We start from the raw sequence: 17,361 nt of genomic DNA on the forward strand, positions 1-17,361 counted from the left end.
GCCAGTGGTTCTCAAACAGTAGCTTGCACCATATATCTTGGAAGTATGCTGAAAGACTGCTTGTTGGGCTTCACATTGAGAGTCTCTGGCTTAGTAGTTATGGAATGAGGTCCGAGAATGCACACATCTAACAAGTTCCTAGGAAATACCACTGCTGGTCTGAAGGCAACCTTTTTTTTTTTTGGACACGATCACTGATGTTCTATGTGGTAAATTTCTACTTACAGGAAATAAGAAGCCCTGATATTCAATATGTCCCACTGCCCTTGCTCAAGGAACCCTCTCTGCCTTGGCGCCCCCATGGCTGAGCTCTGGGAGAACTGTCCTGAGCAAAATAAGCACTCCCACTCCCATCCAAATTTGGCTTTGGGCTAAGTGTTCCTCAGTGTCACACACGTCAAGATCACACTTTGAGAACCATGTACTGGTAAAGTTCACAGGGAAGAGAGGGCACTCTGGTCAGTGCAGGTGTATTGAGGGAATACACTTTTCTGTTGCTGCCTAGTTCTACCTACTCTCCATTCACTGTACCCATCTAAACAGAGATGGAAAGAACTTTCCTTTCGACCCCTCAGAGTCTGAGTTATAGGGCTTGCTTTGCCCTTGATGGATACAGTGACTTAATGGTAGGAGTATTTTGGGGGAAAGATTTTGTCCCAAATAATCACTCTCTTTTCTCCCTAAAGGCATAACGTTGCTTTAGCAAGGGAATAGCTTTTCGTTCCACAATTAGAGCTAAGGCTTAAAATGTAAATAGCCTTGGGAAAAGCTAACACTTTGGGTTACATTCTCTTGTGTAATGAATTCTTTGCAGAAATACTATATTGATATGGAAAGGGGAGCATGCCTGGAATAGGGTAGAGACAGATGTGACAGGTTTCTGAAGATAGACTTACAAGTTTTGCATCCTGCCCACAGAAACACTGTTTAAAGGGAATAGGGTAGACATGTGTCAAAAGTAAGTTGGCTAGAAGATGAAAGTTTGGGGCCGATTCACTGTGGAAAAAAAAACCATTCAATTCTATTCACTCATCTGATGGCTGTTACTTGTTTATTTGTTGTCCAAGGGAGGTGGTATTGGACCGAGGTAGACAGAAGTACACCAGAAATGACCCAAAGTGTTGCTCCTTCTGCAGAAACTCTCTCAGGATGCTTCCCAGGTGGGTGCCATAACTGCATTGATATTTTGGGGGCTTTATGTCCTTATAATTACTAGTACAAATAAAAGACTGGCAGTTAACATGCAGTCATTCAGAGTTGCAATCTGATAGTAAGGAAAATCACTTCCTACAAGTCCTTAAAACAAGGTTTGTGAGGAGCTTGATTTGTCACCATGTCAGATAATTTTTTAAAATGTAGAGTAAAATATCCTTCCAGTCATTAAAGACCAGACCCTATTCTCATACCTTTATGCCCCTGGTATTTTAGTTCTTAAGATATTTAGTGATCCTTGCCTTGTAATTCTTGACACAAATATAGTGGGTCAGGATAAGTCCCTTTCTTTGACCCCATTTTAGTGATTCTGTGGGTGGGCTCTGAACCTGCTAACATATGGGTGCAAAACTGAATTGCAAGTGTCTGTTTTTCTCAAATGTGGGTTTTTGGTTTCTAGCAGATGTATCTGTGATCCAAAACAGGTTCTGAACCGTTGCTTACATGGAGCTGATTTGTACTGAAGTGAGAGGGCAAAAGAAATGGCATAGTCCAATTTCACCACTGAGAGCCCATGCTTTCCTATTGCCTAGGGCATCTCCTTTTACAAACCCTGAGATGCTTTGTCTCTGAGTACCTAGGATAAGGCCTCCCTTATAAAGAGTAGGCCACTTTCCTTTATTCATAGGAATATAAGCAAGATATGTGCATTCCACGCAAAGAGGGAAGGCTGCTCTGAGTAGCAGAAGGCAGGTAGGGGAAGGGCTGCTCAAGTCATATATACTTTAGAAGCCCAGGCAGCAAAATGACCCTATTTTCAATTCCATGTGGGTCCAGAACTCTGAGCTGCTGTTATTTTCCACTTTTTCCTAAGAAAATTGAATAACAGCTAAATTAGATTGTTGCAGCTCAATTCCTCTTGCCTCTCTGGTTCATTCCGTAAGTGGGAAATTTCGGTTGAGAAGTAAGTCTTAGAGAAAAATCAGAATAAGCATTAAGGAAAAAAAATCCCACCTCCATCCTCTTTGCTTCTCTTCCTCCATAACGCCAATCTGCTTTTACACATAAGATAATTTTAAATTATCAGGTTGGTATTGGGGTTGGCGTAGGGGCACAGCAGGTCAAGCTGCTGCCTGTTGTGCTGGCATCCTATTTGGGTGCCAGTTCAAGTCTGACTAATCCACCTTTTTTTTTATTTTGACAGGCAGAGTGGACAGTGAGAGAGAGAGACAGGGAGAAAGGTCTTCCTTCCATTGGTTCACCCTCCAATGGCCGCTTCGGCCGGCGCGTTGCGGCTGGCGCACCGCGCTGATCCGATGGCAGGAGCCAGGTGCTTCTCCTGGTCTCCCATGGGGTGCAGGGCCCAAGCACTTGGGCCATCCTCCACTGCACTCCCTGGCCACAGCAGAGAGCTGGACTGGAAGAGGAGCAACCAGGACAGAATCCGGCGCCCGGACCGGGACTAGAACCCGGTGTGCCGGCGCCACAAGGCAGAGGATTAGCCTATTGAGCCGCGGCGCTGGCCTAATCCACTTCTGATCCAGTTCCATGCTAATGTGCCTGGGAAAGCAGCAGAAGATGGCCTAAGTGCTTGGGCCCTTTGCACCCATGTGGGAGACCTGGAAGAAGCTCTTTCCTCCTGGCTTTGGCCTGGCCCAGCCCCAGCTGTTGTAGCCATTTGGGGAGTGAACAATGGGTAGAAGATCTCTCAAGCAATCTCTCTCTCTCTCTTTCTCTCTCTCTCTCTCTCCCCCATCTACTTTCCAAATAAGTAAATACATCTAAAACAGATTTTTACTAACATAATAATCAATAAAGAAAAACAATGAGCAACCCATTGACTACAAGATGTTAAAATACTTATGAGTCCTAGTCTGTACACCTCAGGTTAAAGAGTCTTCAGTGTGGATACCTTCCCAAACTGGGAGGAAAACCTACCAGAAAGCTCATTACCATATGTTAGCTGAAGAGCTAAGCCACAGCCTTTTACCCGACAGTTCTCTTTCTGGGAGAATGAGTTCCTCGAGAATTACTCTTCCCCCTTGATGACGCAATCAGAGTCAAATAAGAGCAATGACAACAACTGGAAACACCGTGATTCTGTCCTAATTTCCCAGCACTTAAGACAAAATCCTCACTCAGCACAAGGCTTCTGTATGTACCTTGCCTGGAATCAATCAAGAAGACTCACAGAAGACGCCATTCTCTCCTGCCAGGTGAAAACAATCTGTGGCCCAGTGAGTCAGACCTAGATATATCCATCCACAATTGTCTTGATCACAGTGATGCTGGGGAAAGCTTCATACTCAGCTCCCACAACTTAACCCATCATTTAGTGCTTTACACCAGGGCTCCTTAATATTTACACAAAACCACCAGGACTTCCCATTAATACACAAAACAAACAAAAAACACCCATACAATCCCCACTACCCTCATCCCCAGAAAAAAACTAGCTTGTACAGTTTTTACGTAGCATGCTGTACAGTTTTTACGTAGCATGCTGTCTCCAGAGACTCTGCACACACATATACATAGACACATTAAGACACAGTCAAGAGGAGAGGGGTCTGTTCATGGGGATAAAATTTTTTCTTCTGTGTGGGCCTGAGATTCCTTAGGGGTGTAAGGTCCATCTCATAGCATTGTAGCTTAATCTCTCAGCCATGAGTGTGTGCATGTGTGATGCACATGTGCACACAAGCTGAAGGGTGTAGGAATAAAGGAGTGCACAGGTTATTTTATTTTTGGCAGGTGGGAGTGAGAGGTATAGATGTACGTATGGATGATGGGTTGAGTGATGGACCCAAACAGCAGGAAGTTCTGGCCCCTGGGCTTTCACATGGTTAAAAAAGGGGCTTTGGGTACTTTATCACCATCTCTTTCCTGTTTCCTTGTTACTTTTTAACCCAGTGCTCACTAGAGTGTTTCATGGATTTACCAGTTCTGTGGAAGGTGAAGTAGAATACTGAAGTCAAATAAATTTAGGGAACACTGCATTAACAGAAGCTTAACAGAAGCTTGCTGTACTGCAGAAGTTCTCAGAGGCTTTGATATGTTAAAACATTTTTTCCCTCTCTATATATACAGAATGTAATTAGTATATGAGGCTGAAAGTCAAAATATTTAACAACTGTTATGGCATAGACACCAACCGATCAGCCATAAACTGGTGATATCCCTGTGTCCTTGAAAATGGGCTTAGACAGAAAACCAACCATGCAGTATGCATTGTTTCCCAAGTGTTTTGCTAGAAGAACACTTTATGTGTTATTTCACAGAACTGGTGAAAAATACTCTGGCCAACACTGAAACCTCATCTTTCTGTGGATAGGGTCAGAGCTCATGTTTCTGGTTGTTGGGGTGCAGGTGGGACAGTCCTGGCAGTGACTCCTGGTAGCACCGGCTAATAGATTTGATTATAACCGCAAGAGAAACAGATTTCAAAAGACAGATGTCCCCCTGTCCCAGCTGCTCCTGGGATTTTGTCCCTGGTGGGTCAGTAGATGTCTGTCCAGGTGATGTTTGCGGCCAAAGCTCTTCTCACAGCGAGGACACTGGAAGGGCTTCTCCCCGGTATGGGTGAGCCAGTGTCTCACTAGGTGGTGCCTTCGGCCAAAGCTCTTCCCACATTCTGTGCACACGTGGCATTTTGGCACCGGTAGGGCACGCTGCCGTTTCATAGCCCCAGGGCTGTCATCACCTCCTTGGTTCTTACAAGATTTGCCTTCTGCATGTACTCTCTGGTGACTGGCCAGATGGGAGTTGCATCGGAAATTCTTGCCACACTCAGAGCACCTGCTGGGCTTGTCATGCAGGTGGGTTTTCTGGTGCCTTATGAGATGATGTCTTCTCCCAAAGCTCTTCTCACACTTGAGACAGCTGTAGGGCCTTTCCCCAGTGTGTGTCTGCTGATGCCTGGCAAGGTGGGAGCTCCACACAAACTGTTTCCCACACTGGGGGCATGTGTGGGGTCTTAACAGGGAATCCATTTCTGTGCTACACAGAAGATTTGAGAAGCTATCTTCCTGAAGGAAATGTGGACCCAGGAGTGTTCCTCTGGAGCTCCTAGGCATGGAATCCCAGCTGTCATCCTGCTCTGGGTTCCAGAGCACCGTATCTTCGGACACACTGGAAAACATTCTGGGAGGGTCTGCTTCTAGTTCAGGGGTATCCCCTTCATGTTCACTTCCATCTCCTGTGGAGAGGGGAAAATACCAACCCAAAAGGGGAGTTGTAAGAGAGGACCCAAGAACCCAAGTCATAATAGAGGTTGTGATGCCTGTAAAGGCACAAACCTCACCCAGAAAGAGAGAACTTATTCTGTTGTCATACAAGATAGTGTGCAGTAGCTGTAGAGGTTTCAAAAAGTCTAGGCTTAGGACTCCTGTTAGACAAGTTTAGATCTCAGCTTTCCCATTTAAGATCTCTAAGCCTTCACTTCTGTAAAATAAGAGTAATAACCACTTTCTCTCAAGTTTTCTGTAAGATAGCTGGCATAGGTCCTACATATAGTAAGCATTTAGTAGATGCAAATGCTAATGTTAATATTTATTACCACTATTTACTGTTTATTACTGTTAATTACCATCTTCCCACCTAAGCATCAGTTGAAAGAGTTAGAGAATGTGCTTCAGTTACCACTGGTGAGTGTCCCCTGTTGGCAATATAAGTGACATTGTGGAAGGCAGTCCCATGATGATGGAGGTTTGAACAACAACAACAACATCACCAGTAATGACAACTAACGTTTATTGAGAGCTTCTTAGGTGCTTGACACTGTTCTACTATTCTCATCTGTTAACATACTGTATTTTCATACTAATTTACAGACAAGGAAACCAAAAGGAAGTCAGTTACTTTTCCAAGGTGCCATGGCTATGTTTCAGAATTCAAGTCCAATAAACCGTCTGTTACACTGCCTTGCTTCTGAATAAAACCATCTCTAATCCTTCAGACTAACTCTTTGAGCATAGGAGGAATTAGAGGGATATGTAATAATGACACCTCAAGAGAGGTGATGGCAGTGGCTCCAAGTCTGTTTGAGGTCCTTACCTGTATATGTGACCCTCAGAATGTCCCTCTCCTCTAAGTCCTGGGGGTCAGGGACCCATTGCTCTTCCCCTCCTTCTACTTGAGACAGCATGTCCAGTTTGGGAATTGGAAATCCTGCTCATGGGAAAGGAAAATAAAGATGTCAGTTAGTTCAACAATTAATTTATTCTTCTGAAAAAGTCTTTTTCTAGATTATTCCTTGGAACTCTAGATAAAATAAGGCCATATGTAAACTTCTTACTCTGCCACACTTTTGTTAAATCCGTACTTGTCTTAGAAATTCACACCCTGTTTTCCAATGAGTCTGTTCTTTTCCACTCAGATTCTCCCAGGTCAACAGTCCTTTCTGGACCTAACTGCAATTTAGTTCTACTACAAGGACTCCACCCACCCGCTGTACCCCCAGCTTATCCTAGGTAGTTCATGAATTTCCAAGGACCCAGTTTCAGATGCTCCTCTCTCTTCTTTGTAAGAACTTCCCAATTCTCAACTAAGAAGAGTCTCAAATTCTTTACTCCATAATTCAGTATTATTTGTATTGATTTTTAGAAATGACACTTCACTTCCACTATCTTGGGCTTAGCCCTAGTGTTCTTTCTTTGCTGGAAGCCTAGACAGATTCCCTGCTAGGAAGAAAACCCCCAATAGATACTGTCCGACAGCTCTGAAGCAGATGGCTCCATTCTGCCAGGGTTCAGTCATCTTGTGGCCAGAGAAGGTTGTGCTTACTCAGAGAGACCACTATCCCACAGTTTTCCTGCATGACATATTCTCCATAAAAGTCTGTCTGAGAGGGGTCCAGGCTCCGCCACTCCTCCTGAGAGAAGCACAATGACACATCCTTGATGGTTACCAGTCCCTGAAACAAAAGGTAGCATCTTCTGTCAGTAACTGTTCCTTAAAAACATGTGATCTCAGTATAAAAGTCTGAGGTAGTGGAGGAAAGAGCAAGCAAAGGTCTTGGAAAAGAATTTCCCAGGAGTCCCCGGGTCAGGTACATAGTTTTGGTAAAGAGAAAATGAAGAGAGGAGTAAAGGCACGTGATCAAGGAGTGAGTGAGGGTAATGTTGCTTGAAGAGCCTCCCAAGTGGGGCCATGAGAAGTCAGAGGCACTACGAATCACCACTGCTTGTTCAATCACTGTTATGTACTCTCTCTCCTCACCTGCCTCACTCTTCACTACAGAAATTCTATACCATTTCTTCTTCCTTCCACTTGACCTTTCCTATCGGCCAAAATCAGGTAAAAAATTATTTTCTTTCCTCTTCTGGCATGTCATCACTGGTTAGGAGTTGGGAATCTGGAGCCAAATTTCTCTTTGTTTTGCCAGTTACTAGCAGTATGACCTTATACAAGTCAAGTGCTTTAATCTCTCCCTGTCCCCAATTTTTAATCTGTAAAATGGATTGATTGAGTTGTTCTCAGAATTAAGAGCTCTAGGGCCGGCGCCGCGGCTCACTAGGCTAATCCTCCGCCTAGCGGCGCCGGCACACTGGGTTCTAGTCCCGGTCGGGGCGCCGGATTCTGTCCCGGTTGCCCCTCTTCCAGGCCAGCCCTCTGCTGTGGCCAGGGAGTGCAGTGGAGGATGGCCCAGGTGCTTGGGCCCTGCACCCCATGGGAGACAAGGAAAAGCACCTGGCTCCTGGCTCCTGCCACCGGATCAGTGCGGTGCACTGGCCGCAGCGCGCCGGCCGCGGCGCCCATTGGAGGGTGAACCAACGGCAAAAGGAAGACCTTTCTCTCTGTCTCTCTCTCTCACTGTCCACTCTGCCTATCAAAAAAAGAAAAAAGAATTAAGAGCTCTAGGAGTGCAGCTGCAACTACCACTATTACTATTACCACTACCACTATCAGTATTTTTCCATGTTCTCTTACTGCCTTCTGAATGAACCTAACCGTTTTTCCTTCACTGGCTCTGCTCCTCTTTGCATATTTATTCTGTTCTCTTCCATAAATGTTCTATTGTCTATCTAAACCTGTCTACTTTATGTTCTTCCAAACTTTCTTCAGGTCCTCTTTTCCTAATCTTTCTTGATTTATTTCTTCAAGGAAGCTAATTTCTCTACCTCTGTGGATAACATAGCTATCCATTAAAATATCCTAACCTCAAGGAATTCCCTCTTCCTGTTATGCCTCCACTTAATTTTCCAAGGGTCTTATGAACCCCTTGAAAAGGTCCAGGATCTCTTCAGTTGTAAGAGGAACACATCACTAGTCTTCATGTGAACTAACAAGTCAATGGGATGACATTAAAGCTTAGAAAGGCAATAGTGATGACATCTGGGGTGAAGTCAAGGGGAAGTACAGCTCACCTGTGATCCGGCTGCAAGAAGTGCAGCTGCCATCTCCCAGTCTCCGGCGCTCCCCTCCTGGGGAATTGCAGGGACCCAGGGAGCGGACTGAGCTGGTGGGGAGAAGGAAAGGAACCATTAGAGATGAACTGGCTATGCTTTTCCATGAGAGCCTGAGCCTCAGTTTAGTGGAGCTTAGGGGTAACTTCTTCTATACCTATGCTCAGTGGTAAAACTCAAATGTATAGACACTGATGAAGAAGACTTCACTCAAAATGTGCTGCCAGGATATTAGGTAGATTTTAGTCAGAATTTATATTTTTCAAGTGCAGTTTTCATGTAGTAAAGTAGTACACCTTACTGGTTGTATTCTCTAACAGTAAATAGTGTTGCTATCACTCCATCATCTCCCACACTCAGTACCACTAACTATGCACCAGCATGTGCAGGGAGTGATTATGCAAGGAACAGAAGAAGCCCAGTCACATGTACTTGGGCCCAGGGTCCAGGAATGATGGGCTGGTCCTGGTGTTGGTACTGTTGTTCAGTCCACGGCTATTTGAGGGTTTTTTCAGCTCTATGTTTTAAACAAAGATTAGGGGACTTCTTTATGCGTTATGCTCCCCTCACACCCTGTGGTTCTCACCCTTCTCTTGAAGGGACTGTGGCTCCTCTTCAAGATCACAGCACAGGTGTTCCAGAGGCCCCGGTGAGGTTCTCCACGGCCCCTCTTCCTGGCTTCTCCTTTCCACATGGGACTGTGCTCCATCCAGCTGTGCATTCATCGACTCCCATCGTGTCCCCAGTGCTGCTGTCTGTTCTGAAAGCATTTTTGCTGCAAACCCAGATTGTGACCTGCAACACATTCATATTAGCCATGCCCATAAAAATGGAAAGGAGTGATATTCCAAGGGAATTATGGTGAACGGTCCCAGGTATAAAAGATGAAACTGGAGAGGAGGAGCTTATGTAAGATGAACTTTAAAAGTTTGATGTATTCCAGCAACTGAGTGTGAGCACAGATTCTTGGAGAAATAAATGAATTGGTAGGTGCTATATAGCAAAGTCATTAACTGTTATTTGGGGGGATCTTCTACTAGAAACAGAATATCCCTGATGACTGGGGGATCTTCATTTTAAAAAATTAGCAATCCTGGAAATTTAAAAGCTTTGATCTCAACCACTGAAAGTACAGGAAAATGAGCAACTGGAAACATGTAGGAAGGGATGCACACAGAACTGCACCCAAAGAGATGGACGTAGTCATGTCCTTACTCATGAGTGCAGAAGGAGATGACAACCGCAGCCAGGGGCTGTATTTATGTCGTGAGTACAGAGTTCTTCGGAGGCTGAACTAAATGGTGTCTCACTTAGGACAAGCTTCAAGAAAGAGACTTATGATCTGTCACTCTCAAGTATAAGATGAAACCTGGTAATAAATATGATGAAACACCAGTACCTTGGAAAACAGGTGTAAGACTCCAAAGCAACCCTAAGAGGTAAGAGACACTGTTGGTCAGTGAGGCGCTGATGTTTTATCCGGGGGTGGGGGTGGGGGCGGGGAAGAACTGTAGGTAGAACACGGGGAAGCTATGCTGCACACATGATGCTGGGGCAAGCCAAAAGCCCTTTGATTTGGACGCATGGATGAAGAACCTGTGTGTGCGGCAGGGACCAGTCATATCTCATTAGAAAAATGTATAAAGTTCTAAATACGTGTGTGAAGAAGCCAGTGTGTGTTCATCAGAAGAAATGAAAACCAAGAAAGGGATGGGGAAGACAGCCAATGAAAATGTCAAAAATGGTGAACACAGCTTCTGTTTAGAGAGGGATGATGTGTGATATTACCAAAGAATAGAGAAATGTTTTATATCTTCATGTAGAACACATGGAAGAAAAGGGTTTTGATCGCAAGAGAAGAGATTTAAGTCAATTAAAAATTTCTCCCCACCCTTCAGTGCACAAGATCAGGCGATAGGCTGTTTTCTTTGGACACCTTAAGAGCAGGGCAAGTCCTGCTTGTGTTACGATAGGGGCCTCGCTTCGGTATGCTAGAAAAAGTCCATTATGAGACTGTACACTATTACTTTTTGCTTGGCAACATATTTTTGTGATTGTTATTCAATACCCAAGCAGTCAGAGTTAGTGAAAGCCTTCCAAAAACAAGGCAGCACCTTGGTCATTATCTTGGCTCACTCACATTCATCCCATAATGTTTGCAAGAACACAGAAGGCCAGGATAGGTAAAGACAGATGACAGATTGCTTTTTTTCTTGCCTGATATAAGAGGTGGGTGGAAACCTGAATTCAGAGCACAGGAAGATCAAATTCACCTTTATTCTCAAACTCCTAAAGATGACTTAGGGTCTCATGGGCGCTTCCTGGAGTGATTCCAGCTTTTCACAGATGTCTCACATGAATGAAAAGTTCTACATAAAGCAGTAAAGGGAAACCGTGATTTTCTCTCTCCTCTGCGAATTTCAGCCCCTGTACTCTCTTCACTTTTAACACACAAGGCACCAGGTGCCCCTCTCCACCCTGGCTTGTTCTCTAACTCCCGCAGCCCCAGGGCTTTACTTCTAGTTAAATATCTGCACATCTGTCTCTTGCTCATTTCTTCACCCTCTTCCTGCAGTTAACCAGCAGAGTCCCTTGACAGGCAGTATCTTTTCACAGAGCCCACTGGGCTGACTGTGAGGCCTCCGGACCACTAATAGAAACCCTGTGGAAGTGCGGCATAATCATGGCAAAGCAGCCGAGTGGGCACCTGTTCTCAGCCTGCACTTCCCAAGATACTCCTGCAGAGCCAGCACTTGGTGATGAAGCTGGCAGCCCTAGCCGGGCTTCCTGGTTCCAGGGCGGCCCCATGCCTACTGGAGTCTGGATCTGGGGCGTCCGTTTTCCCCCTTTCCTCATCCATCTGCGTGGCAAGGCACCGCAGATGGAAGTTTTTGCAGTGATGCTGCTGGACAGGAAAAGGGCCATGTTATCGAGACGAGTAGCCCAAGGGCACAGGGACATCGAGACCAAGGCGGGTGGGTGTGGGCAGCGCCAACCTGCTTGAGAATAAGGTTGCGTCTTCCCTCCTCCTTGGCGGTGCCACGAGAGAGGGTCAGATTGCAGAGAATCCGACAAGGCTTCCCCGGCGCAGGCTTCCCCGGCGCAAGGGCAGGAGCAAGGGACGAGAAACGGTGGCGTGGAGAGCGGTGCGCGAGTGACAGCCGAAGGAGCCTGTGGCCCCGGCAGCCAAGCGTGGACAGAGACCGGGCAGCGGCAAGCGCGGCATGTCAGGGGGGCCCGACCCCCGGGAAGGCCGCTGCCACCCGCTCCCCGCCCCCGGGGGCCGATCCCACCCGCCGCCGCCCGGGTGCCCGCGTCCGTCCCTTCTGCCCGGCCCCACTCACCCCAGGCAGATGGCCCGCTGCCTCCCTGCCGGGCGCCGCTTGCCCCCTCCGTCCTCCGCCCGTGTCGGAGCCCTTAGTCGGTGGCCGGCGGAGCCGGTGGCCAGTGGCCAGCAGAGCCAGTGCCGGGCGGGCGGGGCGGGCACAGGAAATCCCCGCCCGCTTCCGGGGCTGCAGAGGCGGCGGCGCGGGCTGGGCAGACCCCGGCTGCGGGGCTCCGGTCCCTCCCTGACTGGCGGCCTCCTGCCCCTCCAGCGAGGCTCTTTGCACACAGGGTCGTCCATTACCTGGGTTTGACAGCCGTGGCTGGAGCATCGCTGCGGGCACGGTGGCGCAGGACGCGTCTTGGCTTCCTGGGGGTGGGGACGAAGGGCGCGCGGGCTGGTGATGCTTCGCCATCGCTTTGCACAGGCGCTGGGGCGCGGTCACCGCCGCCGCACGCGTGCGGCTGGGAGTGGGGACGCGTTTCAGTGCGACCTGCATGCCGGATTTAGGAGACTTAAATTCAAGAATGTAGAACAGGTCATGGGTGATATTGTTGATCTACTGGATTAAATATAGTATCGAAAATAAATATCAGTATATTATTAAAATTAATTCCACTCACATTCAGGTTTTTTTTTAAGCTGAGGTTACTAATAGTATTAAGATTGCAAATGTGGCCTGCATTGTGTTTCTATTGAAGCATTAAGATGGATTTGACTGAACAAATTGAGAAGGACCTACAAAGCATAAGCATAGAATAAAGCCTTTACTGTTCGAATCTGTTTATAGCCTTAACATCATGTTCACACTGACTATTACAGCAACTCTGCAAAAAGTTTTTAATCATCAAAAAAAAAAAAAAAAAGGCCGGCACTGCTGCTCAATAGGCTAATCCTCCGCCTGCGGCGCCGGCACTCCGGGTTCTAGTCCCGGTCGGGGCGCTGGATTCTGTCCCGGTGATTGCCCCTCTTCCAGTCCAGCTCTCTGCTGTGGCCCGGGAGTGCAGTGGAGGATGGCCCAGGTGCTTGGGCCCTGCACCCCATGGGAGACCAGGAGAAGCACCTGGCTCCCGGCCGCGGCGGCCATTGGAGGGTGAACCAACGGCAAGAGGAAGACCTTTCTCTCTGTCTCTCTCTCACTGTCCACTCTGCCTGTCAAAAAATTAAAAAAAATTTTTTTAATCATAGACTTAAGAAATAAATGACTCAATTACGGTCATATATGACAATTATTCCTTTAATACTTATTTCTGTTAGGTGCCAGACCCAGTAACTAAATGCTGGGAATCAAAGAGAAGACTGAGTTTGTGGAAGAGTGTGCCAACGCTTGCAGTAAAATCGAATCGCTGGTAAAACAGAAGAGCATGGTCTGCACTGAGAGCAAAGAGAAGTTACTGTGTGTGGTGGGAAGGTCAGGGAAGTCTCTGGTGAGAAAGAGGAGGGTGCACTAGACAGGCCTTTGGGAAGCGCATATACCAGGAGCAGATCATGGACTATGTGAGAGGTTGTTAGAGTTTGAATTTGTATTGCAGATCCTGCAACTAGAATAGGGACCCCTTTCGCTTAGGCTGCTGTTGGTGCTGGATAGAAGGTGCACATTAACCAGGCTGGGCTAACAGTACCAGTGTCTCCATGGCTTACCTCCATAAAGGCTGTGTTTCATACAAGATAGTGTGTAGTGGGTTGATGGGGACCGGTAGATGAAATCTTTGCTCCTTGCACTCACAGAAGAATCAGACTTCTTCCATCTAGTAGCTGTACCATCCTCTGTGGCCATGAAATAGTTTAATCTATGGGCCTAAGATCAGGGAAGAAAGCTGAGGCAACTTGTCTCTTCTATTATGGGCCATCCTGGAAGTGGCATACACCACAAAATAGGCCTTGACTAATACAAGACAGTATGTCATTAATATATATATTTTTGACAGGCAGAGTGGATAGTGAGAGAGAGAGAGTCAGAGAGAAAGGTCTTCCTTTTTGCAATTGGTTCACCCTCCAATGGCCGCCGCGGCCGGCACATCACGTTGATCCAAAGCCAGGAGCCAGGTGCTTCTCCTGGTCTCCCATGCGAGTGCAGGGCTCTTCAAGCACTTGGGCCATCCTCCACTGCACTGCCAGGCCACAGCAGAGAGCTGGCCTGGAAGAGGGGCAACCGGGACAGAATCCAGTGCCCCGACCGGGACTAGAACCGGTGTGCTGGTGCCGCAGGCGGAGGATTAGCCTACTGAGCCACGGCGCCAGCCTAATAAACATCTATTCTATACTTTGATTGCCATTTCTTTATCAACCAGGAAACTCTGGTGATGTGTACATATTATTCTTGCATTAGTTCGGAGGCATTAAGTGAGCCAAGAGGCAAAATAAGGAGTTGAGCTATTGTCTGACTTCTAATCTGGTACACCTGTCACCAGCGTGGAACCTTACCTTTAACAGTAACTATATGTACAAGTCCAAACTATGCAATGTTGCAAGTGGGGGGTAGTTAAGTATGCAGTGAGTAGCAGGCAGATGATTCCATCTTTTTAAAATTTTCTGTTGCAAGACTTTCAAGATCAGTTTTGAAAGTGAAATGTAGGGAGGGTATCCCACACAGCATCATAAGGCAGAAATGGGGGCTGGCATTGTGGCACAGTGGGTTAAGCTCCTTCTTGTGATGTGGGCATTCCATATGAAAGCATCTTTGAGTCCTAGCTGCTATACTTCTGATCCAGTTCCCTGCAAATACACTTGGGAAAGCAGCAGAAGATGGTCCAGGTGCATAGGTCTCTTGTCACCTGTGTAGGAGACTTGGATGGAATTCCTGGTTTCTGGTTCCTTGGCTTCAGCTTATTGCAACCCAAGCTGTTGCAAGCATTTTGGGAGTGAACCAGTGGATGGAAGATCTCTGTCTCTCTCTGTCTGTGTGTGTCTCTCTCTGCATCTTTTCAAATAAATACATCTTAAAAAAAAAAAAGGTGGAAGTGGACATGCTGTGGCATGCGTAGAATGAAGAACACTCATATGTGCCAGCCCCCCAAAAATTTTTTATTTGCTGTTGCAGGTGATAAGGAGTCAGTACATTTGTGTTTAAGAAAATTATATGCTTTATGGATTTAATTACATTATTGCAATGGAACTTAGTAGCCCTGGGCTGCCATGTTGGTGGAATTCTGATAACAACAGAATCTTCTGAGTTGGACCCAGAGCCAGATTCTAATGTGTATCCTCTCATGAGGAGGATAAGAGCTTTCTAGTCATTAGTCAATAATTATAGCTAACATTTGTAGGACACTTTACATTTTTACAAAGTGCTATTTTTGTAGATGATCTTTGTAACTCAAGGAAGTTAATTATTTTTATCCCTAATTTGTTGTCAAGGAAATATTGGCTCAGATATTTTAAATTCCAGACCCACCACTTTTTTGTTTCTAGAACCCAGGTCTCAGTTTCCTAGTCTTAAAATGAATATCATTACATCTACTTCACAGGGTTAGCAGGAGGATAAAGGAGATGATGAAATTAGATAACAGGGGCTGTTGCTGTGGCATAGTGGATAAAGCCGCTGCCTGCAGTGCCAGCATCCCATATGGATGCCGGTTCGAGTCCTGGCTGCTCACTTCTGATCCAGTTCTCTGCTATGGCCTGGGAAAGCAGTAGAAGATGGCCCAAGCCCTTGGGCCCCTGCACCCATGTGGGAGACCTGGAAGAAGCTCTTGGCTCCTGGCTTCGGATCGGTGCAGTTCTGGCCATTGCCGCTAATTGGAGAGTGAGCCAGTGGATGGAAGACCTCTCTCTGTGTGTGTCTCTCCTTCTCTGTGTAACTCTGACTTTCAAAAAAATAATCTTTTTTTTTTAAATAGATAGCAATACATAGTAATAATTTATTGCATGAAACTAGATAGTAGTTGACAAGAAGACTTTTGTAGGTGATGAAGTGAGCTGGAAATGTAGGGGCCTCAGCTATTTGAACAGTAACATGATATTTCCTAGTTGAATCAGCAGGGAGCTAGATTGGAAGCAGAGGAATCTTATTCACTACTCAAATGCCAACAGCCAGGTTCAGGCAAGACCAAAGCCAGGAGCCTGGAACTCCATGTGGATCTCTCACATTGGTAACTAGCACTCACACCTGTGTGCCATGACCTGCTGCTTTCTGTGATCTGCATCAGCAGTGGTAGGAACAAACGGCCCTATCTGTGACTGGGTCCTTAGTACTCTGATATGGCATGAGGGCATCACATCTGATGTATTAATGAGTATGCCAAATGGCCACCCCATATTATGTCTTCTTAATATAATAATTTTCATCAATATATAATGTCCTTATTTATGTCCAGTAATAATCATTGTGTCTGGCATACATTATGTGATAGTTGTATGGCCAAACCAGCTGGATTTTGCTCTATGTTATCAATATATTTGTCCTTTTCTGTCCATCATTTTGAAGCAATTTAGGTATTTTAATCCAAAGAGATTTTCTGTAGAGAGCAGTTTTAAGAAACACATTCCGACAATATGTGCATTCTCACTGGGGAGTCAAACTATGATATTGCTCCTGAAATTTTACTCTATGTTGTCTCTTCGTTTTATACTAATTTGTCTCTCATTTTTACTGTTGTTGCATTTTATCTATCTAGTTGAAATTTTGTAGTGAACAGTTTTGGTTCCATCCTCACTGTCTTATCTGTACATATTTTGGATACTTTATGTATGTACTGGGGAATACTCATCTTACCAAAATTGGTACAGGAGACTAAGAAGAGCATTTTATGTGCAAGAAAACTACTATGTCAAGAAAACATAAGATTGGGTGAGAACTTGGCCTTTTATTTGATATACCTTTTATTTGATATGATTAATACCACAAATATGTACACAAAATTATCTCAAATGTACTAATCTTGAGATTACATATAGCATCCTAAATATGTAGTTATTAGGTGAGTTACAATAGCTTACAAAAATTTTATTCCTATATGCCTCACTCCAATCCTTTGTCTTGTCACAGCTAGCATCTTCATATATTGTATACAACAAAATACCTGTTTATAATTATTTTTATGTATTTTCCTTTTAAATGTTATAAGAGATAAAAAGTGGACTCGTGACTTGTGAGTGTGTCTTTGGGGCAGTACTTAAGTCCTCTCTCTCTTTTTTTTTTTTAAAGGGAAAAGTTCTATTGGGGAAAACCCAACAGACTGGAGGGAAGGGGCAAAGAAGGAAAAGAGGGAGGAGGAGAGCATAAGGGAGAGATTGAGAGAGAGAGAGAGATCAGGAGACGGAGAGAAAGAGAGACATGTGTTCAGGAATCGGTCCTCTTAAAAATTTGCCGGGGGACAGGCAGGGAAGTAGGAGCAGTAAATCCCGTTAGCGTGAGGGTAGAGCTGACACTGGTGGTTAGGCCATGGGGTCACCTGGCTTCCAGCCATGGCCGTGGGAGCTGGAGCCTAGGATGGTGTCCGCAGTGTAGATTGCACCATAGATAAGACTGCGCCATTT

General features: G+C 45.7%; 1 protein-coding gene and 1 long non-coding RNA gene across 5 annotated transcripts in view; one reads left to right on the forward strand and one right to left on the reverse strand.

Annotated features, from left to right (window-relative positions):
- Positions 1-9,295, forward strand: part of LOC149124782 (uncharacterized) — a 29,346-nt gene extending 20,051 nt beyond the window's left edge. Inside the window, exons 2-3 of the long non-coding RNA XR_011379123.2 lie at positions 1,068-1,160; positions 9,158-9,295. This is a non-coding gene — a long non-coding RNA (uncharacterized LOC149124782). The remainder of the gene's footprint in view (positions 1-1,067; positions 1,161-9,157) is intronic.
- On the reverse strand, positions 1,023-12,406 carry ZNF641 (zinc finger protein 641). Of its 4 annotated transcripts, none has more exons than XM_089304838.1 (6): positions 12,187-12,406; positions 9,145-9,353; positions 8,520-8,611; positions 6,937-7,066; positions 6,208-6,321; positions 1,023-5,350 (listed from the first exon to the last, which is right to left on the reverse strand). In XM_089304838.1, exons 2-6 carry the CDS (start codon positions 9,326-9,328, stop codon positions 4,596-4,598), a joined length of 1,275 nt encoding a protein of 424 aa, XP_089160964.1. In that variant the 5' UTR covers positions 9,329-9,353; positions 12,187-12,406; the 3' UTR covers positions 1,023-4,595. The 4 variants fall into 4 exon arrangements, with proteins under 4 accessions (XP_089160964.1, XP_089160965.1, XP_017194998.4 ...); XM_089304839.1 differs by lacking the exon at positions 12,187-12,406 and adding an exon at positions 11,903-12,151; XM_017339509.4 differs by lacking the exon at positions 12,187-12,406 and having other exon boundaries at positions 9,145-11,890.
- Between the last annotated feature and the right edge of the window lie 4,955 nt (positions 12,407-17,361).

The sequence above is a fragment of the Oryctolagus cuniculus genome, chromosome 9 (genome assembly GCF_051225735.1).
Source record: "Oryctolagus cuniculus isolate XC-2025 breed Fujian yellow rabbit chromosome 9, ASM5122573v1, whole genome shotgun sequence".
Taxonomy (NCBI): domain Eukaryota; kingdom Metazoa; phylum Chordata; class Mammalia; order Lagomorpha; family Leporidae; genus Oryctolagus; species Oryctolagus cuniculus.

Excerpts from the sequence above, each read along its gene's own strand:
- ZNF641 (XM_017339509.4), bottom strand. The coding sequence starts at position 9,364 with ATGTGTTGCAGGTCACAATCTGGGTTTGCAGCAAAAATGCTTTCAGAA. Across the intron at positions 7,067-8,519 it reads TTCTTGCAGCCGGATCACAG|GGACTGGTAACCATCAAGGA; the intron begins GTGAGCTGTACT and ends CTTTTGTTTCAG. Across the intron at positions 6,322-6,936 it reads TGGGATAGTGGTCTCTCTGA|GATTTCCAATTCCCAAACTG; the intron begins GTAAGCACAACC and ends TCCCATGAGCAG.